Genomic DNA, 27,206 nt, shown 5'->3' with positions numbered 1-27,206 from the left:
CGTGACGGCGGAGCCTCCAGGTAGGCTAGCAGGCAGGTAGCAGATGTGCGCTCCCAGGAGAGCGGGCAAGCTGGTCCATAGACAGACTGACAGGAGTTGGAAGGCAGACCGTCGGACCTCAGGCAAGCAGGCAGGTAGCTGATGTGCGCTCCCAGGTGAGCGGGCAAGCTGGTCCTTAGACAGACTGACAGGAGTTGTAAGGCAGACCGTCGGACCTCAGGCTAGCAGGCAGGTAGCAGAATAACAGGCAGGAATAAGACAGCAAGCTGGCAGGAATCTGGCAGGTATCTGGCAGGTAACTGGCAACGGGACCTGAGGGCTGAAGCAGAGTAGTGAACAGTGCAACAACATTGCTCGGGCACCTCCATTTTGGAGGAGGTGCCTTATATATGGTGAAGTCCTCCGGCCATTGGCCGGGGACTCCTTAGGACGGCGCGCGCGGCCCCTTTAAGAGGGAGGGAGAGCGCGCGCGCGCGCCCTAAGCACAGTGGCCGGGAAGGAGCGCGCGCTGCCAGCAGAGCGGGAGGAGGACGCCGGGCACAGAGCAGAGAGGTGAGGGGAACAGCGTCCCTGCCTAGCAGAGGGCAGGGACGCCGGCACTACAGCTGCCAACTAGTGATCGGAGGCAATAGAGGTAGGAACCAAAAAGGAAACGGGTACTAAAAGGAGGAGTGCTGTTTCAATGGGATGGAAGGAGAAGCTAGATGCACAAGGGGATATGTGATCTGCTGTGATGCAACAGAAAAATCTAAAAGCCACAGGGGCAAGGAGAGGAGCTCAGTCATCTGGACTTATAACAAGTCACCTCTGGAGCAAGACCTGCGCTAGCTTACCGGAAAACTCTGAAGAAGCGTGGTTGGAAATGCATAGCCAGTATCGCAGGTCAGTGGAACAAGAGGTGAAGAGCCTTTCCGGAGAATAAGGGATTCTGAATATGGAGGCCTGGTTAAAGGGACGGAACCTCGACTGTTAGTGGGGGCCTGGTTAAAGGGACGGAACCTTGATTATGTAAGCGGGGGGCTCAACCAAAATAATGAAATCTCGATCAATACGGATATGGACGTGGGTTGTCTCTTAGGAACTGAAGACAACGGGAGCAGTTGTGTGGCAGAAGGAATTGTCCGCAGCCTTCAGACTTGCGCCCTAGCAGGAGTGCATAGTTTGGCTCCCGATAGGGCCTGGAGCGGTTACTAACATTAGAAGCTAAAGCAGCCAGGAGAATGCCCCTACAGACTCAGCTCAGACACTAACAGTTGGCAGTCCGGTGTATCCATGATATTATGGTCTAGTGTATATTCATATTAAAGTTATAGTGCATATAAAGAATACTGACGTTATTGTTGTAGTTGTATGCAGAATATGTTCCTAGTAAATAGCTCTGTAGGAGTATAACTGAGTCACGCAAGGTGAATTAATTTGGCAGACTGGTTATCTGTATTATGGAAGTTAGGGAAGTCTACAGTCATGGCCAAAAGTATTGAGAATGAGACAAATAGTAATTTTTCCAAAGTTTACTGCTTCATTTTTTGTAATGGCAATTTGCATATACTCCTGAATGTCAAAGAGTGATCAGCTTAACAGCAATTACTGTACTTTCAAAGTCAATATTTGCCCAGAAAATGAACTTTAACCCCCAAAACACATTTCAACATCATTGCAGTCCTGCCTTAAAAGGAGCAGCTAACATCGTTTTAGTGATTGATCCATTAACACAGGTGTGGGTGTTGATGAGGACAGGGCTGGCGATCAATCAGTCATGATTAAGTAAGAATGACATCACTGGACACTTTAAAAGGAGGCTGGTTCTTGGTATCATTGTTTCTCTTCAGTTAACCATGGTTATCTCTAAAGAAACACGTACAGCCATCATTGCACTGCACAAAAATGGCCTAACAGGGAAGAGTATCGCAGCTACAAAGATTGCACCTCAGTCAACAATCTATCGCATCATCAAGAACTTCAAGGAGAGAGCTTCCATTGTTGTCAAAAAGGCTCCAGGGCGCCCAAGAAAGACCAGCAAACGCCAGGACCGTATCTTAAAACTGTTTCAGGTGCGGGATCGGACTACCAGCAGTGCCGAGCTTGCTCAGGAATGGCAGCAGGCTGGTGTGAGTGCTTCTGCACGCACTGTGAGGCGAAGACTCTTTGAGCAAGGGCTTGTTTCAAGGAGGGCAGCAAAGAAGCCACTTCTCTCCAGAAAAAATATCAGGGACCGACTGATATTCTGCAAAAGGTACAGGGAGTGGACTGCTGAGGACTGGGGCAAAGTCATTTTCTCTGATGAATCCCCTTTTCGATTGTTTGGGACATCTGGAAAACAGCTTATTCGGAGAAGAAGAGGTGAGCGCTACCACCAGTCTTGTCTCATGCCAACTGTAAAGCATCCTGAAACCATTCATGTGTGGGGTTGCTTCTCAGCCAAGGGAATCGGCTCACTCACAGTCTTGCCTAAAAACACAGCCATGAATAAAGAATGGTACCAGAATGTCCTCCAAGAGCAACTTCTCCCAACCGTCCAAGAGCAGTTTGGCGCCCAAAAATGCCTTTTCCAGCATGATGGAGCACCTTGCCATAAAGCAAAGGTGATAACAAAATGGCTCATGGAACAAAACATAGAGATTTTGGGTCCATGGCCTGGAAACTCCCCAGATCTTAATCCCATTGAGAACTTGTGGTCAATCATCAAGAGACGGGTGGACAAACAAAAACCAACAAATTCTGGCAAAATGCAAGCATTGATTATGCAAGAATGGACTGCTATCAGTCAGGATTTGGTCCAAAAGTTGATTGAGAGCATGCCAGGGAGAATTACAGAGGTCTTGAAGAAGAAGGGGCAACACTGCAAATATTGACTTGCTGCATTAACTCATTCTAACTGTCAATATAACCTATTGGTACTCATAATATGATTGCAATTATATTTCTGTATGTGATATAAACATCAGACAAACACTAATAAAAACCAGAGGCCAGCAGATCATGTGAAAATATAATTTTGGTGTCATTCTCAAAACTTTTGGCCATGACTGTAGTCAACAACTAGCCTATTGGTGTCGCACTTTTTAGAGAGGCAGCGTCAGGATTATTATTTTATAGGGCAATGGTCAGGGCAACAGGGCAAGAATTACGGATAGACAGTAGAGAGATGGCAGGAATTGTGCTGCATTTGCATTTTTATTAACATAAGAACTGGCAGTTGTTTGATATTGCACCTTGTCTTGCTAAACTTGTACGTAGTTAATAAATAATTGCTTGTTTAATTGTACCACTGAGCCTGCGTTCTCTGTGCCGCTGCATTCCTGCACCTGTTAACACTGGTACATTAGGAGATCTGGCATCAGATGCAGTGGGAGGTTAAATGAACTATATTACATAGCCTGCATCTTTGTCTAACCGCAGGATCCAGAGCTGAGCTCTTATCAGTGCTGTTAACAATTTAAATGGAGACATGATGGCGGGGCACCGATGGGTTGCAATAACAGCCGGGGGCATGCTGAAGATGCCCGTTGTGCTTTTCTACCTGTTTAGATTTATTGGGCTTTTTAAAACCTATTTTCTCACTACAGTTTTAGTTTCTTAGTTTACTACCTGTGTATTTAAAGGTTAACTACATTGCACTAAAATCCTGAGGTGTAGATTTACTCACAAGGGGTTAATTAAGGGGAAGGGGTCATAATTAAGGGTTTATAAGGGGCAGCTGGTTGGGCATCAAGTCCTTTGGAAGTGCATTGAGGTGAAGGGTACATTGCTGGAAAAGGAAAAAAATAAAAAAAAAACTCTTTCAATCTCTTAGTTTGCGAGTGTGAACGAGCTGCGTGTGTCCGGAGCGTAAGTGCGAACGAAAGTAAGTGTGTGACTTGTTTTTCAGTGAAGAGGTATTGGGAATCCTGCAGAAAATACCTGTGTGAATTGCGTTTGCGAGTGTGAACGAGCTGCGTGTGTCCGGAGCGTAAGTATGAACGAAAGTAAGTGTGTGACTTGTTTTTCAGTGACTTTGGATTCAGGGAGTTTGGAAGGGAGGACTTAGGACTGAATTGCTGACTGTATTTCATTCTTTCTTTACTTTACTTTTTACTTAATTAATCCACCTGACCTACTTATCTGATTCCCCCGTCCATACTTGATACTTAATTGATCCCCCGTGCATACTTAACTGATCCCCCGCCGATATCTAATTGATACACTTGCACATCCCTAATTGATCCCGTCCATACACCTATATATAAATAATTGTGTTTTGTACTTGTGTATATATATACTGACTGTATCCCCATATTTAGAATGACGTCCATGTTGGCCGGAGCCGTGCAGTGTACATCTTGCGCAATGTATGCATTCCGTGAGCAACCGCTCGAGGATCCATACTGCTGCGAGAGATGTGAGCATATCATGCACTTGGAAGCCCAAATTCTGGATCTAAGTGCTCAGATAGCGATACTGAGGAGCATCGACAACATGGAACGGAGCTTGCTGCTCACTGTGCAGACACTCAATGGGTAAATACTGGGGGAGGAGCATAGAGGGGAAGTGCAGGCTGAACAGGCAGGGAGCTGGATAACAGTTAGGAGGGATAGAGGGAAGAAATATAGGAAGGCTGGTTCAGAACCGGCATTATTGGAGCACGACAGATCCTCTGACCGCCGGGGGAGTGTATGCTCCAGTAATGAGGGGGAGGGGGGAAGTGTAGGGCAGGCAAGACAGGTTCTGGTAGTGGGTGACTCTATTATTAGGGGGACAGACAGGGCAATCTGTCACAAAGAGCGGGATCGCCGAACGGTGTGCTGCCTCCCTGGCGCTCGAGTCCGGCACATCGCGGATCGGGTTGACAGGTTACTGGGTGGGGCTGGTGAAGACCCAGCGGTCATGGTCCACATCGGCACCAATGACAAAGTGAGTGGTAGATGGAGGGTCCTTAAAAATGATTTCAGGGACCTAGGTAGGAAGCTTAGGGCAAGGACCTCCAAGGTAGTTTTCTCAGAAATACTACCAATCCCGCGAGCCACACAGGAGCGCCAACGGGAAGTTAGGGAGGTGAATAAGTGGCTAAAGAGTTGGTGCAAGGCAGAAGGGTTTGGGTTCATGGAGAACTGGGCCGACTTCGCAGTCGGCTACAGGCTCTACCGTAGGGACGGGCTGCACCTCAATGGGGAGGGTGCAGCGGTGCTGGGGAAGAAGTTGGCTAATAGGTTGGAGGAGTTTTTAAACTAGAGACGGGGGGGGGAAACCAAGGAAATAGGTGGGATGTGAGGCAAGCAAGGGGGAAGGGGAGAAATGAATATAATGAGGGTGGAGAGGGGGGTGGGGATAGTACAGTTAGATCGTTAGAGAAGAATAGGATGCTAAATAACCCCAAAGTTTTATCTTGCATGCTGACCAACGCAAGAAGCCTGACCAATAAGGCGGATGAGCTGCGGGCGCTTATATCGGAGGAGAGGTATGACATCGTAGGTATAACAGAGACGTGGCTAGACGATAGCTACGACTGGGCGGTAAATTTATTAGATTATAGTTTATTTAGAAGGGACCGGAAACAGGGGAAAGGCGGAGGAGTCTGCTTATATGTAAAGTCATGTCTAAAACTCAGACTAAGGGAAGATATAGGAGAGGGAGAAGAGGGGGTCGAGTCCATGTGGGTAGAGATAGAGGGGGCAAAAAATAATAATAAAATATTTCTGGGGGTCTGCTATAAGCCACCAAATATAACAGAGGAGAATGAGAATCTGCTATTAGGACAAATAGACAAAGTAGCAAAACATAATGAAGTGATTGTAATGGGGGATTTCAACTACCCGGATATTGACTGGGAAACAGAAACCTGTAGATCTCAGAAAGGAAAAAGGTTCTTGACAAATATTAAGGATAATTATCTCTCCCAACTAGTGCAGGAACCAACGAGAGGGAAGACCATGTTGGACTTAATATTGACTAATAGGCCTGATAGAATAACTGAGGTTCAGATAGGGGGGCACCTAGGTAATAGCGATCATAATATTATCGACTTCAAAATGCCCTTCAGTAGGGTTATCAATAAGGGAACAACAAAAACATTAAACTTTAGGAGGGCGAAGTTTGATCAGCTGAAAGAAAACCTTCAACTTATTGACTGGGACAAAGTTCTTAATCAAAGGAATACGAATAGTAAATGGGAAACCTTCAAAAGAATTCTGAATACTCAGTGCGAGAGGTATATACCGTATGGGAATAAAAGGGCCAGAAATAAGAGGAAACCAATATGGTTGAACAAGAACGTAAAAGGGGCGTTAAATAGCAAAAAAGAGGCATTCAAGAGATTAAAACAGGAAAACAGTAAGGAGGCACTAATGTGTTACAAGGAAAAAACGAGAACCTGTAAAAAACAAATAAAAATAGCGAAGGAGGAAACAGAGAAACGTATTGCTAGGGAAAGTAGATCAAATCCCAAACTGTTCTTTACGTATATAAATAGTAAAAGGATGAAATCGGATAATATTGGACCGATAAAAAGTGAGGAAGGCAAAATCATAGAGAAAGATGAGGATAAAGCTAATCTACTAAATAATTTTTTTTCGACAACTTTCACAAAGGAAATAGAACTAACAGGAGAAATGAGAAGTGACAAGCTTAATCCTCCACTAAGTATGACTAATCTAACCCAAGTTGAGGTACAGAAACGCCTCAGTAACATTAAAATAAACAAATCACCAGGACCTGATGGCATACACCCACGGGTACTAAGGGAACTAAGTAATGTGATAGACAGACCCTTATATCTTATATTTAAGGACTCTGTTGAGACTGGGTCTGTACCACTTGATTGGCGACAGGCGAATGTAGTGCCAATATTCAAAAAGGGAGCAAAAAGTGATGCCGGAAACTATCGGCCGGTGAGTCTGACGTCCATTGTGGGCAAAATTTTTGAAAGCTTCATTAAAGAGGCAATTACGGAGCATCTTGATGCTAATAATCTTTTAATCCCGAACCAACATGGATTCATGAGGAATCGCTCCTGCCAAACAAACCTGATTGACTTCTACGAGGAGGTTAGCTCTCGAGTAGATCAGGGGGAACCAGTGGATGTCGTGTATCTCGACTTCTCAAAAGCGTTCGATAGCGTGCCACATAATAGGTTGGTATACAAAATGAGAATGATGGGGCTGGGGGAAAATGTCTGCAAGTGGGTAGCTAACTGGCTAAAGGATAGAAGGCAGAGGGTGGTTATAAATGGAATATACTCAGATTGGGTAAGCGTCACTAGTGGGGTACCACAGGGGTCTGTACTAGGCCCAATGTTATTTAATATCTTTATTAACGACATAGTCAACGGGATAAATAGTAAAATATCAATATTTGCAGATGACACAAAGTTATGTAAAACAATTAATACAAAAGAGGACAGTGCAGACCTACAGAGGGATTTGGATAAGCTGGGTAGGTGGAGCATTAAATGGCAAATGAGGTTTAACGAGGAGAAATGTAAGGTCATACATATGGGAAGGAAAAATGGAAGTCACCAGTACTCACTGAATGGGAAATCATTGGGGAATTCAGAGATGGAGAAGGACTTGGGCATCTAGATTTATAGCAAACTAAATTGGAGTGCCCAAAGTCAGGCCGCTGCTGTAAGGGCAAACAGGGTAATGGGATGTATCAGAAGAGGTATAGCTGCAAAGGATGAGAACATTGTTCTTCCACTGTACAAAGCACTGGTCAGACCACACTTGGAATACTGTGCTCAGTTATGGGCCCCAATATATAGAAAGGATATAAATGAGCTTGAAAAGGTACAAAGGAGGGCAACAAAATTAATAAAGGGAATGGAGGGACTGCAATACCCAGAGAGGTTGGCAAAACTAGGACTATTCAGCCTGGAAAAGAGAAGGTTGAGGGGGGACATAATAAATGTGTACAAATATGTTAGGGGACAGTATAGAGATCTTGCCCGGGATTTGTTCAAAAGGAGGGATATTACGGTAACAAGAGGGCATTCACTAAGACTGGAAGAGAAAAGGTTTCAGCACCAGCATAGGAAGGGGTTCTTTACGGTAAGAGCAGTGAGAATATGGAATTCACTGAGTGAGGAGACGGTAATGTCAGATTCACTACACCAGTTCAAGCGGGGACTGGATGCATTTCTAGATACCAGGCAGATTTCAGCATATACTTAAAAATAAAATAGTAGGTTGATACAGGGATTTATTCTGACTGCTGGTTTCAGAGTCGGGAGGGAATTTTTCCTCAGGTGAAGATTGGCTAAATCATTTGGGGTTTTTGCCCTCCTCTGCATCAACTTTAGCAATTACAGAACTAACAGGTCGAACTTGATGGACGCAAGTCTTTATTCGGCTTTACAAACTATGTTACTATGTTACTATGTTGTGCTATACTGGTACTCCTGTGAAGCTCAGACATGAACTTAGCTTCATAGGAGACTGCAATTTTAACTCATACTGCAATATTGTGGTATTACAGTATATAGTATGAACAATCAAACGATCGAAGGTTTGAGTGTCCCAAGCGTACTAAAAAAATATAATAAAAAATGGAAAAAAATGTTTCAAAAAATGAAAAATTTGACCCTGATTTTCTGCTATTAAAAATAAAGAAATTAAAAAAAAAACATATTTGGTACAACCGAGTACGTAAAAGTCTGGTTAATTAAAATATAAAATTAATTAACCAGTACAGTAAATGCCATGAAGAGGAAAAAAATCAAAACTCTAAAATTGCGTGTTTCTTTTGGTCACCACACCTCTCTCGAAAAATGCAAAACTTCGATCGAAATGTTCGTTGCTGGTCTCAGAAAATGGCAACACAAATCAAAATTTGTTTTTTTTATTTTTACAAATTTCAGAATATTTTTTCACCACTATTCACCACTATATTTATAGTTTTTTAAACTTTAATGAAAGTTTGGTATTGCCCTAGTTGTACTGCCCTGCAGAATAAGGCTATGTGTCCACGATGCAGAAATGCTCCGGATTTTTCCTGAGCGTTTCTGCATTTCCCTGGCAGAAAAAACGCATGCGGATTGTACATGCGGATTGTACATGCGGATTGTACATGCGGATTGTACATGCGTTTTCCTGGCAGGGACATGCGGATGTGAAGCGTTCTTCACATGCATTTCCGCTTGCGGGTTGTCAAGCGCTTTCCAAGCGATTTTAGCATCACTTGGAAAGTGCTTGACAACTTGGTCACGCTATATGAATCCATGCAAACAGCATGGATTTATATAGTGTGACGGAAAGAATGGTAAAAAATAAATATTATACTTACCATCTGATGGCCCCCGGTGTCTTTATCCGATCCGTCCTGGCTTGCCGGCAGCTCATGGTAGACTAAAAGGACCTGCCATGACGTCATTTAGTCATGTGACGGGTCACGCGACCGCCGACATTAGCGGTCGCGTGACCCGTCACATGAATAAATTACGTCATGGCAGGTCCTTTTTAGACCATCGCGAGCTGCCGGCAAGCCAGGACGCATCGCTATGGACACCGGGGGCCATCAGAAGGTAAGTAGGTAAGTATAATGTATATTTTTTATTTTATTCTTTTTTTTACAGGTACTATGGTACCCCGGTCTAGAGGAGAGTCTCCTCTTCTCCAAACCCGGGTACCATCCACACATTGAACCGCATGATATATCTGCATCTGCAGATGCAGTGATGCGGATGTCATGCGGTCCAATGCAAGTCAATGGCGGCGAAAACGACGTGATTCCGCAAAATAATTGGTAGTGCTGCGGATTTTTCCGCAATGATAATTGATTATCATTGGGGAACATGGCAGACCTTCTACCAAGCGGTTTTTAAGCTGCGGTGTAATTGCCGCTGCGGAAACGCTTAAACGCAGAGTGGGCACACAGCTTTATACTGCCAGATAAATTCTACAACACAATGAAACAATGAAAGACGTAAAAGACTTCTTTAATTCGCCCTGACATGCTGGATATCAGCTTCTAGGCCAAATCCTGACTGATTACAACCCATTCTTATGTAATCAGTGCTTGGTGTTTATCACAATCTCTGTGTTTTTGTTTGTCCACCTGTTTTTCTAGGACTGACCACAGGTTCACAAAGCGATTGAGACCTAATCTTGGACACAAAATGTCAATGTTTTGCTTACCGAGCGACCTTTTTATCACTTTTGGCCTGTGACATGGTCTCCATCATGCTGGAAGAAGCATTGTTCATCACCAAATTGCTCCTGGATCATTAGGAGAAGTTGCTCTTGGAGGATATTTAGATACCATTCTTTATTCATGGCAGTGTTCTTAGGCAAAATTGTGAGTGAACCCCTCCCTTGGATGAAAAGCAACCCCACACATGAATAGTCTCAGGATGCTTTCTTTTTGAAATGACACAGGACTCACCTTTTCTTCTCCAGACAATCATTCTTCCAAATGTCCCAAAAAGTCTGAAGGGGGCTTCATCAGAGAAAATAATTTTACCCCAGTCTTTTGCAATCCAATCCCTCTACTTCCTGCAGAATGTCAGTCTGCCTTTGATGTTTTCCTTAGGCAGAATTGGCCATCAATTTCTAGAATGATTTAATTTTTTCAAATGAAATGAAAAAATGTCTAACTTACAACTTCTGATATGTTCTGTTGTGAATAAAATATGGCTATAAGAGATTTCTAAATCATTGCATTCTTGTGTTCTTTATATTTTTCACAGCGTTCCAACTTTTTTGCTTGAATGAAAGACCATAGCAAAATAGAAAAAAAAATCAATTTATTTTGTAGGCTTGGATTTACCAGGGAGCCTGAATCATCTATATCAGTAAAGCCCATGGGACTCAATGGAAACTCATCTTTCCTTAAGTTCTCATGTAGGATATTCCTTCAGTATCCCACGGGCAGGTTTTCAACACGACAACACCATGTCATATGTTGCTCATGCAGCGGATCTTGCTGATTTGTGTGCCTAACTGCATTCAGCGTGGCAGAACATTCCACATTCCACAACCACTAATAACCTCAATGATCGCATGTCAAGGCGTGTAAGTACATGTATTTCAGTGCACATACTTGATACTGAATAAACTGAAATGTCTTGAAAATGTTCCATTTTTTCATAATTTACATATCACTAACATATTTATAGATCTAGTGATTCCCATAATTCCATGACCTTTCCTTCTTATTGTTGCAATTTCATTGTTGAGGAGAGTGTGTGTGTGTGTGTATGGGTTGTAAGATGGCCGCCGGACAGGTCCTTGAGGGGAGATATATATCACCGAGGTTGGTAGCTTCGGTGATGTAACCCGGGAAAGCATGCTCTAGCACGTATAGTGCTGAGAGGGTTAATAGGGCGTATCGGGGCTGATTTTTACGAGCAGTCATAAGAGATGGGACTGATTGGATGCTCACATATCCCCACCCCAGAGCAACGTTTTTGTACATAAAATGGAGTGTCTCATTCATTGTCTGAGGCTGAAGGTGTGGAGACCTCCAGCGTGTTTGTGCTAAAGGGCACTGACTGTGATCGGGCGAACCCGCAGCACTGTATGGACTGTTTATTTTCTGTTTTGTTACTCTGTGCCGGACAAGGCTGTGTTTTGTTTTGCTTATGCGGAGCGGTTTATGAAGTTATAATAAACCTGCCTTGGAAATTTTTAAAGAAACCGCTTCCTGTGCCTACCTCCAAAAGCAGCTGAGTGAGTACAAACCCTACAGGGTATATACAGTATATGTGTTGTACTATGCAACAGATACTGCATAATGAGAATGCTTTCAGAAATAGAAGTGTTAATATTTGATCTTTATCAATTAACAAAATGCAGAGTGAGTGAACAAAAACAAACTTAATTAAATCAATATTTTGTGTGACAACCCTTTGCCTTTAAAACAGCATCAATTATTTTAGTTACACAAAGTCAGGAATTTTAGAGTATTTTAGTCAGCTGTATGAGTAATCATTTATACCAAAGAGGTGATAATGATCACTATTTTTATATGTAGCACAATCATTAACTGAAACAGAATTAGCAGTGTGGGAGGCATAAAAATTTGTGAGGAACAGCCAAACACTGCTATAAAGGTGAGGCTGTGGAAGACAGTTTCATGTCATAGGTCATACAACATGGCAAGACTGAGCACAGCAAGAAAACACATGGTAGTTATACTGCATAAGCAAGATCTCTCCCAGGCAAAAATATCAAAGCAGACAGCAGTGAAGCATGGTGGAGGTTCCTTGTAAGTTTGGGACTTCATTTCAGTAAATGGAGTTAGGGATTTGCTCAGTATTAATGATATCCTCAATGCTGAGAAGAAATACATGCAGATAATTATACATCATGCCATATCATCAGGGAGGCATCTGATTGGCTCCAAACATACAGCCAAAGTCATTAAGAACTATTTTCAGCGTAAAGAAGGACAAGTCCTGGAAAAGATGATATGGCCCCCACAGAGCCCTGATTTCAACATCAAGTCCAACTGGCATTACATGAAGATACACAAGGATTTGCACAAGCCTACATCTACAGAAGATCTGTGGTTAGTTCTCCAAGGTGTATAGAAAAACTTCCCTACTGTACTACTATGTATAAGTGTACCTAGAAGAATTGGCAGAGGGTGGTCACACCAAATATTGATTTGATTTATATTTCTGTTTTGTTCATTCACTCTGCATTTTGTTAATCGATCAAAATAAACTATTATCACTTCTATTTTTTAAAACATTTTTACTTTCTTTACCACACCTGCTTAAGACTTTTGCACAGTATTATGTGTATATCTTTAGATCACTGTATAGTATTTTAGTTTGACGTGTAAACATTCATTGACAATGCTTTGACTAAATCTGATGGAGCCCTTTGATGGAGTCAGGGGGCGCATTTGATGCCCCCACAATATATCGAGTTGATCATTGCTGGTCTGAGGTTGATGTACCAATCATTAGTAATCATACCACAATTATTTTCAGAGTCTTAAAGAATAAAAAGTCAGAAACGTCTTATAAATGACATGTTTACTTTGATTTAATACTGCCTTCAAACAGCCTCCATTTTTACAACAGAAGAAGGAAAAGGACAAGGCAGTCAAATAAGAGCCACAGAAAATACATTATCAACATTATTTATATCTCTTTACATATCTTCTATGTGATTTATGCAATTTCTACAAGTAGTCTCTTATTATCCATTGGACCTGACATGAGATGGAATATACACCACTACTTAACCATTGTTCTGCCAGAGATTGAGTTTGGCAAAAAGGCATAAGCAGCCATCTGTCTACGTATACAGCTACTTTACAGATGGATTATATCATGATTTCTTTTAGTATAATTCTGCTTTCTCAGCTTTTACCAATGCTCAGCATTTGAAAACCATTCCTCTTATATGACCTGTGACCAGCAAGGTTCTTTAAAAGGTAACATACCACAATTCTACAATATTGGTCAATCTGATGTGTTACCCACAAGGGACCTTCAACAACCAATATTCGTCCTGCAAATTATTATGGCTGAATAGGAGGTCGAATGGTGGGGGGACCTCTTTTAAAATTGTATTATCTAAATTTCCTGAATTATCAGCAGCAATATTCTCCCTGGACACCATCTGTGCTGCGAACCACAGTCTAAAACCTTGGCCAGTTGCTTGCGACCATCAGACGTCTCATCCAAACAAAGACTTATGTCGCTTTTTGAGCAATCACCAGAAAAGTCTCTTCGGTTTCTCCTTAAGATCAGCAATGACTTTCCTCTTCACTCGTTCACAGCTTCTTCTGCACTTGTGTTCTGTGCCTCTGGCTCCCATAAGAAGAACTCATGAAGCAAAGTGTTAACGGTTTCTGGACACTCCAACATGACCATGTGACTGCCCTCTTCTATGATCTTCAGAAAGCTGACTAGAAGGATCTGGGGGTGTGAATAAAGAAAATGTGTCATAAAAACAAAAACACAAAATCATCTAAGGGTTTTTATAGTTATATGCTTTATTACAATTGCATCCTGAGTCTCAGAGCGTCTCTACAATATACAGTAAAGAGAATCTAAGCATCGAACAAGAAATAAACAATAGGACCTGATCCATCATTTGTGAGGTTAAGTCCCTTCTTTTGTCTTTCTTTTCTTCGCTGGAGAATTTTGCACCAAATCCATCAAAATGGTGCAGAATGTTCGACACACACTCTTCTGCCTATTTTGCACTTTTTAGAGTAAAAAGTCACAAGGCATTTTAAAATTTTGCATACTAGTCTTCAAAAAGTCAAAATAAAGTTTGAAGCAAGTTTGCGAAAAAAGGAGCATTAGGAAGAAAAAAAAAAGCGTCAAAAAGCTTAAAAAATATGTAAAATAAATAATGGTTTAGGCAAAAAAATAGCAAAAAAGGAAAAAAAATAACAGAAAAAAGTCGCAATCTCAATGATGAATCGACCCCAAGGACTGTAAAGAGTCTGCAATCCATTGTTGTATACGGCACTTCTAGTTTTGACCACAAGGTGTCTCTAAAGTTGCATGCTAAATAACAGGAGCTGCAGCAATTCAGTGCCTCATTTCTCAAACCTATGTCTCTATTTCTAGCTTCCTGAAGAAAACCTTGCCCAACATGTCTTTTATATTATCTAATGATAACAAATGCTTAGCAAGACATTTCTGATCTGACAGCTATGTAGATTTAAAGTGAACCTGTCAGCTGACACATGCTGCACAATCCGTTTCAGAGAAAAACATATGTTAAAAGCCACTGAGGACCGAGATCACGCTGTAGACTAGTTGGGCAGGCTAGTCCCCGGCGGCTTCTCTACACCCGATGCCCTGGATTGACAGATCTCTGCCAGTATGCACATATAAGCAGAGACTTGTCACTCAAGGACAACAGGCGCGGAGAAGTCGCCGGTGACTAGTCTATAGCGCAGTCTAGATTCTCGGTGGCTTTTAAAGTATGTGTTTCACTGAAATGCTGCAGAGTTTCAGAGTCAAACCTACCTGGCTGAGAGCCACGAATAGGGTAACATGTATCAAATGTCAGGTTCACTTTAAAGATTAGAGTCCATTTGAGAAGACTTGTTACTAGTGTTGAGCGATACCTTCCGATATCAGGAAATATCGTATCGGATTGGATCGGGCCGATACCCAAAAAGTATCGGATATCGCCGATTCCGATACCGGAAACCAATGCAAGTCAATGGGACACAAATATCGGAATGAAAATAAACCCTTTCTTTCCTTGTAGGTTAATTCTACATGAAGTAAAACAACTAAGAATAATGTAGAATGACATGAAAAGCCGGCAATTCATCAGCGGCATTCACCGGTACCCGACAATTTACAACAGAAAGAATAGAGCTTCACACATAGATTAGATAGATAGAAACATGTCAGTCACATATATATGAAGTACAGTGACAGTGTTGCTTACTGTACTTGTCATTTAGTGTAAAGGATTTATTAAAAAAAATATTAGTGTTTTCGTGCACCGTCTCTTTAAAAAAGCCGGCCGGCAATTCAGCATCTGTACCCGACAATTTATAACAGACAGAATAGAGCTTCACACATAGATTAGATAGATAGAAACATGTCAGTCACATATATAAGAAGTACAGTGACAGTGTTGCTTACAGAACTTGTCATTTAGTGTAAAGGATTTATTTAAAAAAATAATAGTGTTTTCATGCACCGTCTCTTTAAGAAAGCCGGCCGGCAATTCAGCATCTGTACCCGACAATTTAGAATAGAAGGAATAGAGAATCACACATAGATTAGATAGATAGAAACATGTCAGTCACATATATATGAAGTACAGTGACAGTGTTGATTACTGTACTTGTCATTTAGTGTTAAAATAAAGGATTTATTTAAAAAAAAATTGGCGTGGGGTTCCCCTTAATTTTAGGCTCTAGCGGAGGTTAAGCAGACAGCTGGGGCAAATGTTTGAAGCCTGGGAAGGGGGTAATACCCACGGAGCTTCCCAGGCTACTAATATCAGCCCCCAGCTGAATACCTAGCCTTTACTAGCTATTAAAATGGGGGACCCCCCCAAAAAAATGACGTGGGGTCCCCCCTAATTTAATAGCTAGCACAGGCTAGGCAGACAGCTGGGGGCTGATATTAATAGCCCAGGAAGGGTGCCATGAATATTGGCCCCCTCCCAGGCTAGAAACACCAGCCGTCAGCCGCCCCAGAAATGGCGCATCCATAGGATGCGCCAATTCTGGCACTTAGCCTCGCTCTTCCACGCTGCCCTGGTGCGGTGGCAGGGGGTAATAGGGTTGGGGTTGATGTCAGCTTATAATGCCAGCTGACATCAAGCCCAGGTTAGTAATGGAGAGGCGTCTATAAGACACCCCCATTACTAACCCCATAGTCAAAGTTAAAAGAAAACACAAACACCCAGAGTAAAGTCCTTTAATTGAAATAAAGACACAATTCTTTATTGTTCTAAATTAAACCATACTTACCATCACGCCCATTCCAGCTGAAGCCAACGATCTCCTGCAATAAAAGAAAAATAATAAAGCAACCTCATCCTTACCTTTCGATGGTTCCCAGGACAGCTCCAGCTCTGCTACATCGAGATGACAGGCTGGACCGCAGCAGAAAGCTGCCATCCAGCCTGTCATCCCGCAGACACTGAGAAGCGCAGGCATGCTTGCGCTCCTCAGTGTCTCTCTGTGACGTCATCCAGATGAGCCGAGTTCATGTCCAATGAACTCAGCTCACCTCATGCACGTCACTGACAGCGTGGGAAAATTCTCCTGCACTCAGCGCTTCAGCGTGAGAATTCTCCCACGCTGTCAGTGACATACATGAGGTGAGGTCATGTCCAATGAACTCAGCTCACCTCATGCACGTCACTGACAGCGTGGGAAAATTCTCACGCTGAAGTGCTGAGTGCAGGAGAATTTTCCCACGCTGTCAGTGACGTACATGAAGTGAGCGGAGTTCATTGGACATGACCTCGGCTCATCTTTATGCCGTCACAGCCAGACACTGAGGAGTGGAAGTATGCCTGCGCTTCTCAGTGTCTGCGGGATGACAGGATGGATGGCAGCGTTCTGCTGCGGTCCAGCCTGTCATCTCGATGTAGCAGAGCTGAAGCTGTCGTGGGAGCCATGGAAAGGTAAGGATGAGGTTGCTTTATTATTTTACTTTTATTGCAGGAGATCGTTGGCTTCAGCTGGAATGGGCGTGGTGGTAAGTATGGTTTAATTTAGAACAATAAAGAATTGTGTGTTTATTTCAATTAAAGGACTTTTTTCTGGGTGTTGTGTTTTTTTAAATACTTTACTAGAAATTCATGGTGGTCATGTCTAATATTGGCGTGACCCCATGAATTTTGGGCTTAGGGCCAGCTGATAATGCCAAGCTGGCCTTAACCCCTTTATTACCCAGTGAGCCACCGCACCAGGGCCCTGGATGAGTTGGGTACAGCGCCAGAAGATGGCGCTTCTATGAACGCGCCATTTTCTGGGGCGGCTGCGGACTGCAATTTGCAGCGGGGGTGGCCCAGAAAGCTTGGGTCTCCCTGCGCTGCGGATTCCAGCCCCCAGCTGCCTAGTTGTATCTGGCTGGGCACAAAAATAGGGCGAAGCCCCACGCATTTTTTTTTAAAATTATTTCATGAAATTCATGGAATAATTAAGAAAAAAAGGGCTTCCCTATATTGTTGTGTCCAACCAGGTACAAATAGGCAGCTGGTGGTTGGGGGCAGCCCATTCCTGCCTGCTGTACCTGGCTGGACACAAATATAGTGCGAAGCCCCACGTCAATTTTTTTTTAATTATTTCATGAAATAATTTTTTTAAAAAAGGGCTTCCCTATATTGTTGTGTCCGGCCAGGTACAAATAGGCAGCTGGTGGTTGGGGGCAGCCTGTTCCTGCCTGCTGTACCTGGCTGGACACAAATATAGGGCGAAGCCCCACGTCAATTTTTTTTAAAATAAGTCCTTTATTTTAACACTAAATGACATTTGAGGAGTTAATAAAGATGCAGTCCCTAAATTATTATTTATTTTTTAATTAATTTTTCCCAAAACTTTTGACGTGGGCTTCGCCATATTTTTGTATGCCAGCCAGGTACAGCATCCAGCTTCTATGAACGCGCCATTTTCCGGGGTGGCTGCGCACTGCAATTTTCAGCGGGGGGGGGGAGGGGGGGGGCAGAAAGCTTGGGCCTCCCTGCGCTGCAGATTCCATCCCCCAGCTGCCTAGTTGTACCTGGCTGGACACAAAAATAGGGAGAAGCTTCACGTATTTTTTTTTTTTAATTATTTCATGAAATTCATGAAATAATTAAGAAAAAAAGGGCTTCCCTATATTGTTGTGTCCAACCAGGTACAAATAGGCAGCTGGTGGTTGGGGGCAGCCCGTTCCTGCCTGCTGTACCTGGCTGGACACAAATATAGTGCGAAGCCCCACGTCAATTTTTTTTAAATCATTTCAGGAAATTCATGAAATAATTTAAAAAAATTGATGTAGGGCTTCGCCCTATATTTGTGTCCAGTCAGGTACAGCAGGCAGGAACGGGCTGCCCCCAACCACCAGCAGCCTATTTGTACCTAGCCGGACACAACAATATAGGGAAGCCCTTTTTTTCTGAATTATTCCATGAATTTCATGAATTTAAAAAAAAAAAAACGTGGAGCTTCGCCCTATTTTTGTGTCCAGCCAGGTACAACTAGGCAGCTGGGGGCTGGAATCTGCAGCGCAGGGAGGCCCAAGCTTTCTGGGCCCCACCCGCTGCAAATTGCAGTCCGCAGCCGCCCCGGAAAATGGCGCGTTCATAGAAGCGCCATCTTCTGGCGCTGTACCCAACTCATCCAGGGCCCTGATGCGGTGGCTCACTGGGTAATAAAGGGGTTAAGGCCAGCTTGGCATTATCAGCTGGCCCTAAGCCCGAAATTCATGGGGTCACGCCAATATTAGACATGACCACCATGAATTTCTAGTAAAGTATTTAAAAAAAACACAAACACCCAGAAAAAAGTCCTTTAATTGAAATAAACACACAATTCTTTATTGTTCTAAATTAAACCATACTTACCATCACGCCCATTCCAGCTGAAGCCAACGATCTCCTGCAATAAAAGAAAAATAATAAAGCAACCTCATCCTTACCTTTCCATGGCTCCCACGACGGCTCCAGCTCTGCTACATCGAGATGACAGGCTGGACCGCAGCAGAACGCTGCCATCCAGCCTGTCATCCCGCAGACACTGAGAAGCGCAGGCATACTTCCACTCCTCAGTGTCTGGCTGTGACGGCATCCAGATGAGCCGACAATGAACTCGGCTCACCTCATGTACGTCACTGACAGCGTGGGAGAATTCTCCTGCACTCAGCGCTTCAGCGTGAGAATTTTCCCACGCTGTCAGTGACGTGCATGAGGTGAGGTCATGTCCCATGAACTCGGCGCACCTCATGCACGTCACTGACAGCGTGGGAGAATTCTCACGCTGAAGCGCTGAGTGCAGGAGAATTTTCCCACGCTGTCAGTGACGTGCATGAGGTGAGCTGAGTTCATTGGACATGACCTCGGCTCATCTGGATGACGTCACAGAAAGACACTGAGGAGCGCAAGCATGCCTGCGCTTCTCAGTGTCCGCGGGATGACAGGCTGGATGGCAGCGTTCTGCTGCGGTCCAGCCTGTCATCTCGATGTAGCAGAGCTGAAGCTGTCCTGGGAACCATGGAAAGGTAAGGATGAGGTTGCTTTATTATTTTACTTTTATTGCAGGAGATCGTTGGCTTCAGCTGGAATGGGTGTGGCGGTAAGTATGGTTTAATTTAGAACAATAAAGAATTGTGTCTTTATTTCAATTAAAGGACTTTTTTCTGGGTGTTTGTGTTTTTTTTAAATACTTTACTAGAAATTCATGGCGGTCATGTCTAATATTGGCGTGACCCCATGAATTTCGGGCTTAGGGCCAGCTGATAATGCCAAGCTGGCCTTAACCCCTTTATTACCCAGTGAGCCACCGCACCAGGGCCCTGGATGAGTTGGGTACAGCGCCAGAAGATGGCGCTTCTATGAACGCGCCATTTTCCGGGGCGGCTGCGGACTGCAATTTGCAGCGGGTGGGACCCAGAAAGCTTGGGTCTCCCTGCGCTGCAGATTCCAGCCCCCAGCTGCCTAGTTGTACCTGGCTGGACACAAAAATAGGGCGAAGCGCCACACATTTTTTTTTTTAATTATTTCATGAAATTCATGGAATAATTAAGAAAAAAAGGGCTTCCCTATATTGTTGTGTCCGGCTAGGTACAAATAGGCAGCTGGTGGTTGGGGGCAGCCCGTTCCTGCCTGCTGTACCTGGCTGGACACAATTATAGGGCGAAGCCCCACATAATTTTTTTTTAATTATTTCATGAATTTCCTGAAATAATTAAAAAAAAATTGACGTGGGGCTTCACACTATATTTGTGTCCAGCCAGGTACAGCAGGCAGGAACGGGCTGCCCCCAACCACCAGCTGCCTATTTGTACCTAGCCGGACACAACAATATAGGGAAGCCCTTTTTTTCTTAATTATTCCATGAATTTCATGAAATAATTAAAAAAAAAAAAACGTGGAGCTTCTCCCTATTTTTGTGTCCAGCCAGGTACAACTAGGCAGCTGGGGGATGGAATCTGCAGCGCAGGGAGGCCCAAGCTTTTTGCCCTCCCCCCCCCCCGCTGAAAATTGCAGTCCGCGGCCGCCCCGGAAAATGGCGCGTTCATAGAAGCTGGATGCTGTACCTGGCTGGCATACAAAAATATGGCGAAGCCCACGTCAAAAGTTTTGGGAAAAATTTATTAAAAAATAAATAATAATTTAGGGACTGCATCTTTATTAAGTCCTCAAATGTCATTTAGTGTTAAAATAAAGGATTTATTTAAAAAAAAAATGGCGTGGGATCCCCCATAATTTTAGTCTCTAGCGGAGGTTAAGCAGACGGCTGGGGCAGATGTTTGAAGCCTGGGAAGGGGGTAAAACCCACGGAGCTTCCCAGGCTACTAATATCAGCCCCCAGCTGAATACCTAGCCTTTACTAGCTATTAAAATGGGGGACCCCCCAAAAAAAAATGACGTGGGGTCCCCTCTATTTTAATAGCTAGCAAAGGCTAGGCAGACAGCTGGGGGCTGATATTAATAGCTCAGGAAGGGTGCCATGAATATTGGCCCCCTCCCAGGCTAGAAACACCAGCCGTCAGCCGCCCCAGAAATGGCGCATCCATAGGATGCGCCAATTCTGGCACTTAGCCTCGCTCTTCCACGCTGCCCTGGTGCGGTGGCAGGGGGTAATAGTGGTGGGGTTCATGTCAGCGCCAGCTGCCATGAAGCCCAGGTTAGTAATGATGGCCGTCTATATGACACCCCCATTACTAACCTACAAAGTGTTAAAAAGAAAAAACACACTACACCCAGAAAAAAATAATTTATTTGAAATAAAACACCATTTTATTTAATTCTTAGTTTACTAAAAAAAAAATAGTTACCTGTCCACGTTCCTGCGCTGATCTCCCATGCACAGCTGTCACATCTGGAGATGGTGACAGCTGTGCATGGCTGCTGTAAGCTCACGCTGCCGGGAACACGTCCGCTCCCGGCAGCGGGAGCCACTGACTGAGGTCACCGGAGTGCATTCAGGCAGCGCAGCTCCGGAGACCTCCTTTACGGCAGTGCTGTACCGTGGGAATTTCTCACGATACAGCAGTGCCGTAAAGGAGCTAACCGGAGCAGCGCTGCTTGAACTCCGGTGAACCCTTACGGCCCCGTCATTCTAGCGGCGGCAGCGGTTCAGAGCGGTCACATTCTATGTGGCTGCTCTGAACTGGAGATCTTCGTGGGACACTCGTGGACTACTACGGAGGGGTAAGGATAAGGTTGTGGTTTATTATTTTATATTTTATTACAGGAGATCGATGGCTTCGGGGAATTAGGTGTCTAGGTGAGTATAGGTGTAGTTTTTTATTTTTTACTTTATTTTAGGTGGCGATCGGCGGGGACAGGTAATGTATGAACTAATTTCTTTTAGGTAACCACTGGCCACCAATGACATGTATTTAACATTTATTGGGGACACAGTAGGGCAATTTAAATAGCAGGATCAGGCTGATGGGAACTACTGCTCCCATCGAGCTGATCCTGCTGGCAGGAGTGGACGGGGGACAGACATAGGCCGATGGGAGTAGTAGTGTCACATCGGCCTATGTCTGCCCGCACACACACCCGCACACACACCCGCACACACACCCCGCACACACACCCGCACACACACACACCCCGCACACACACACACACCCGCACACACACCCGCACACACACACCCCGCACACACACCCGCACACACACCCCGCACACACACACACCCCGCACACACTAATCATGACGGGTCCGGGAGGTGAGGCTGACCTGTGCGGCCGTGGGAAAGTTGATGTGAGTTCATGCAGTCAAGCATGAACTCACATGAACCCTCTGAGGGCACCGCGGCTACTTCAAATGAACAGCTGATCGGCATCACCTGATACCTCAGCTGTTCATTTGAAATAACCGGCGGGAAAGCGCAGCACAGAACGGGAAAGCCGGCGGTGAAGTCTTTTCACTGCCGGCTTCCCCGCCCGGGTCCTTCGCTCCTTGGTGCTGCGCTCCCCGCCCGGTCCTAATTTACGATCGGGATGGGAGGTGGCGAGGGGAGCGGAGGATCGGGGTGGGAGGCTGCGGGGAAGCAGTATGGGGCTGCGTGATTGTTTAAAAGCCGGCGGCTTTTTACCGCGCGCCGGCTTTTAAACAATCAGGAGAATTCTCCCACGCTGGGATGGCATTCTGATGACAAGCTGGATCGCAGCTGAGCGCTGCCATCCAGCTTGTCATCCTTCACAGACACTGCAGAGCGCAGGCATTATGGGAACTTCCGATTCCGGTATTCGATATTATAAAAGTATCGGAATTAAGTATCGGAATTCCGATACAGTGAATATCGGCCGATACCCGATATTTCAGTATCGGAATGCTCAACACTACTTGTTACACAAGCATTTGGTGTGGCTACTTTATAGGCAAGACATACCTGTGATGACATACAATGCAAATGTATGGCCTTCATTACAAGTGTAGCAATTTTTAATCAATTTACCTCTGCCATCCTTTGGTCCTCATCTAGTGGAACAAACTTGTCATGCATGCCATGCACCAGCAGGATTGGGACGGTTAATTCTGCATGGTAAACCTCATCCCCCTCTGGCCAGTACTGGCCGCTCATCATGGCTCGTAATACAAAGGATGACACATTGAAGGCATTACCCTCTCGTAAGAGCTGCTTCTCTTTGGCACCTTGTCGAGCAAAGCCAGCCCTAACAGAGAGAAAGAAGGGATTATAAAAAAGGCAACTCACATTCAGTGATCCAATCATTTTACTATATCGTACTGTGTACTCTTTTTTTTTGTGTAGGCACTTGTCAATTTCTTAAAGATGTCACTTTACAAACACAATATACTCAAAAGAAATAACTAATAGCAGTTTGCCCATATGTTGTGAATGTCAAAGACCACTGTTTTATTAATTTAAATGGCTGTTCCTATTAGATCATCTGAAGTATCTAAATGTTTGGCCCCAATAAAATAAAAAAGCTTACACTCTCCTCCCATGCCGAACCCGTTCCAGCGGTGTCGGCACTCGTGGCCCCCCCGGGGCACTTGTGTGGTTGATATGACATGTGACCCTGGCGCCCAATCAGAACTGGAGTCACTGTCTCTGCCTTTGGACAAATCAAACATCAAGAGGAAGTGAGAGATCAGCCGCAGCCCGGACTTCCTCTTGATGTTTGATTTGTCCGAAGGTGGGGACAGTGACGCCAGTGCTGATTGGGCGCCAGGGTCACATGTCACAACAACCACATGGGATCCCTGGGACCGCGAGTGCCGACACTGCTGGAACGACGCCAGCACGGGAGGGGAGTATAAGCTTTTTTACTTTATTGGGACCAAGTGTCGGGTATGAGAAGGGGTTGTCCAAGTAGTGGACAACTTCTTTAATTAGTATTTGAAATGACCACTTAATTTAGTTGCCTTTTCCACTCTATTGATCAGCAGGATTCCCTGCTGTTACTACTGTCAATCACTATGACACTAGTATAGTAGGTAATTGGACACCATAACACTTTTGCTACATGATAGCATGGCGACGGTGGGGACCCCTGATGAGCTGCAGTGTGGCCACTATATCAATTTAAAAAGGATCAGTGTATTAGGAATTAGAAATATCAGAGTCGTTTTTAAGATTCTGACCTTTGGAACTACTTTTTAAAATCAGGAAAATAAATCTTAAACAACCGTAAACTACTGTATGTGTGGATAACTGAGATAAAGATTCTTATCTTTGAAGTTATTTCCACTCACCCTCCAGCAGACTTGAAAAAAGTCTGTGTTTTGCATTATATTACATGGACTCCTAAGCTCAGGCAAGCATGGCTGGACTCCTAGATGCCTCGTTAGCATAGAGAGCACATCTTACTACAGGGATGTAAAAGTGAGTTCAGAGAAGAGGAACTTGTCAAGCACTTCATGCTGCCCAAACCACGGGCAGCATGAATCAGAGCCTGGCTGAGTGATTGCAGCCAGGCATATTTTTCTAAGAAACGTTCCGGCATTTCAGTGAAAATATAATTCAAAGATCTGGCCAGACACCATAACCAGAGTGCAGACTAGTCCAGGGGCGCCCTCAGCGTTGCTAGCGGTAATTGAAAGGTCCCTCACTATGACAGAAATCTATCAATCACTTTCAGAGGCCAGAATAGTCTCATCTCCAGCTATGGTCCCCGGTTGGGTTTTCTAAATATGTTTTTAGTTACAAGATCTAAAACACCCTGGCATTTCAGAGAAGAATAACATTCAGCCAGACTCTGATTCACGCTGCCTGTGGTCCCTTGTAAAAAGCCTTTCCGGACACATGTAAATAATAATCACTCAATGAAAACCTCTACCATTTTCTAATAAACTTTGGCTCCAATTCATTAAAGGGAATCTGTCAGCAGGATTTACACCCCAACCTATTAATATCCGCATGTAGTTCTTTCAAAGACAAGTCCAGCAACAGCAGTCTGTAACATGGCCATCTTCTACTCATTAACTGACTGTTCCTTTGCCTGATGTCACACAGCATAGAGGCTGAAGGTGAAGCAGGAGGAAGCGGCGCTGGGTGAGGAATAGAGCTGGAGTGACAGAGACTTTAGATCTTCAGCCTCATTTGCATATCAATTTAAACTCTGATCTCTCAGTAACAGAGGAACGGACTGGCCATGGAAAGGTATTGCTGGGCTAGTGTTTGAAAGAGCTGCATGCACATATAAATAGTTTGGGGTGTGAAATCCTGCTAACAGATACCTTTAAGAATGACATTTTGTACACGAGTCTTAGGGTGCATTCACATTGCGTTAAGGCACTCGTTTAGTAGCTCACATAGGGGCTTACATCAGAACCCCCCGCAAAATGAGATTTGAACGTATGCACAGACGGGGCTATAGAGTATAATGGTTACGGCAGAGCACCGTGCACCGTGACGTGCATAATTTTTGGGAGTGTACGCCTACTGAAGGCGGACACTCAGAAGTAATCTACTACGTCTGAGTGTCCACCTCCAGTAAGTGTACACTCCCGAAAATGATGCACGGCAGAGAGCGCACGTTCACTCTGCCGGCACCATTATAGTCTATAGCCCCGTTAGTGCATACAACCAGAGGAAGCAAACCTGCTCATAAGAAGTGGATCTAATTGTCTCCTGTTCAGGCAATACTCTCTAAAATAAAGAACCTTGACTCAAGACTAATACATTGTAACAAATGATGTAAACAGGGTACTCCTTACAGTATTCTCACACCGCTGACTGTGATATTGTAGTGTCTCCCCAAGGAAGAAACTGAACTTAAAGAATGTATAATTTGGTTGGGAGCTAGGATAGAAAGGTCACAGTTGGTACTAAAGGATTAAATTCAACTCACTTGAGGAAGCTCCACGCAAGGCAAGGAGACAGACAATGCAACACACAAGTCGGCATGTTGAAGATGGAGCAGAGGCTGGGTTCTAGAGCTGTGGGACCACCACCATTTATCATGACCACCTTGTGGACCAAATCAGGAAACTCATGGGCCAGGAAAGTGCAAAAGGAAACCCTGTAAACCCACAAAAAAAAGAGAATATTGAAGTATTACCCCGACAAAATAATCTGAATGTTCAGCTATGTATATCCCCATCAATGATTTAGTACAAGTATTACATAAAAAAATTTTTGACATACATAACAAACTATAGTAATACATTCCAATATTAGCTAGCTGACTAACAGTTAACACATGCTTATCATGTCCATGACCGTGCATTAGCACCTCCACGTGTGTACTGGTAGTAAATGCAATGACTGGTCTGGTTGTATCTTTCATGTTTGACACAAACCCTTCGTCATCTATGTATGATTCATTCTCATTACTCTGCACAAGTAGAATCCAACAAACCATATTGCATCATCTCAAATGCAAACCATGTGATCGTCTCATTCATATTTGTGACATACAATGATGCTCATAATGGGAAATAGCAGAACGAATGCCATATGTATAGCTGTCATTGTCCTTAAACAGTTGGCTAGATTTCATCATTTTCACCCCATTCAATGCTTTTTAATAGACAACCCAATAAAAACTGATGTAATATTTTTGTGTTATTTTTTCATAACAGATAATACTTAATTTTTAAGCAACATATTTACTTTGTTATACACAAAGAGCTTTTCAATGAAAATAGATGTTCCTATTGCCTATCTAATAATAGATTCTTACTGCTTTTAGTAACACAATGTTCCCATTTTTAATGAAAAAATGTATAAATTGTCCTATTTAGGGGGATTCCTTTACAGTGGAGTGGAGGAGTTAAACTTTCCATGAATAATTAGTTTTTTTTATTTCTCAACCCCCGAATCATCATTGTTGATTTTCACTTTTCTGGAGTAATTTGCTCATTTTTAGTGGCTTTTGTATTTGCGCCTTATTCTCTATATGTTTCGCTCCACCTTTTAACTGGTCTTTCTTTTTTTATTTTTTTTTTTGTTTTTCCAGGTGGTTTATACAGATTGATGACATGCGACTTTTACCAAATGCCCCATTTTTTGGCACTTCTCGCTCCAAACTCTCTCTCCTTGGAGTATGGAAGGTTCTGGAGGAATTTTCATTCTGGCACATTTTTGCTACTGTTTTGCAACTTTAGTGCTGAAAATTTTCAAAAACGGTTTTAAGACTAAAATAGAGAGTATTT

General features: G+C 43.7%; 1 protein-coding gene across 1 annotated transcript in view; it reads right to left on the bottom strand.

The window, feature by feature from the left end:
• Positions 1 to 12,937: 12,937 nt before the first annotated feature.
• The window catches only part of ABHD8 (abhydrolase domain containing 8), a 29,020-nt gene continuing 14,751 nt past the window's right edge, over positions 12,938 to 27,206 (bottom strand). The window contains exons 3-5 of the mRNA XM_073651684.1: positions 25,901 to 26,071; positions 23,041 to 23,257; positions 12,938 to 13,846 (exon numbers count right to left, since the gene is read on the bottom strand). Of these exons, the coding sequence (XP_073507785.1) occupies positions 13,694 to 13,846; positions 23,041 to 23,257; positions 25,901 to 26,071 (541 nt within the window). The 3' untranslated portion in view covers positions 12,938 to 13,693. The remainder of the gene's footprint in view (positions 13,847 to 23,040; positions 23,258 to 25,900; positions 26,072 to 27,206) is intronic.

The sequence above is a fragment of the Phyllobates terribilis genome, unplaced genomic scaffold, assembly GCF_046119375.1.
Source record: "Phyllobates terribilis strain yellow unplaced genomic scaffold, ASM4611937v1 Scaffold_1__5_contigs__length_1240528914, whole genome shotgun sequence".
NCBI lineage: Eukaryota > Metazoa > Chordata > Amphibia > Anura > Dendrobatidae > Phyllobates > Phyllobates terribilis.
Note: the sequence above shows the minus strand (reverse complement) of the source record. Positions and strands in the feature narration are given on the sequence as shown.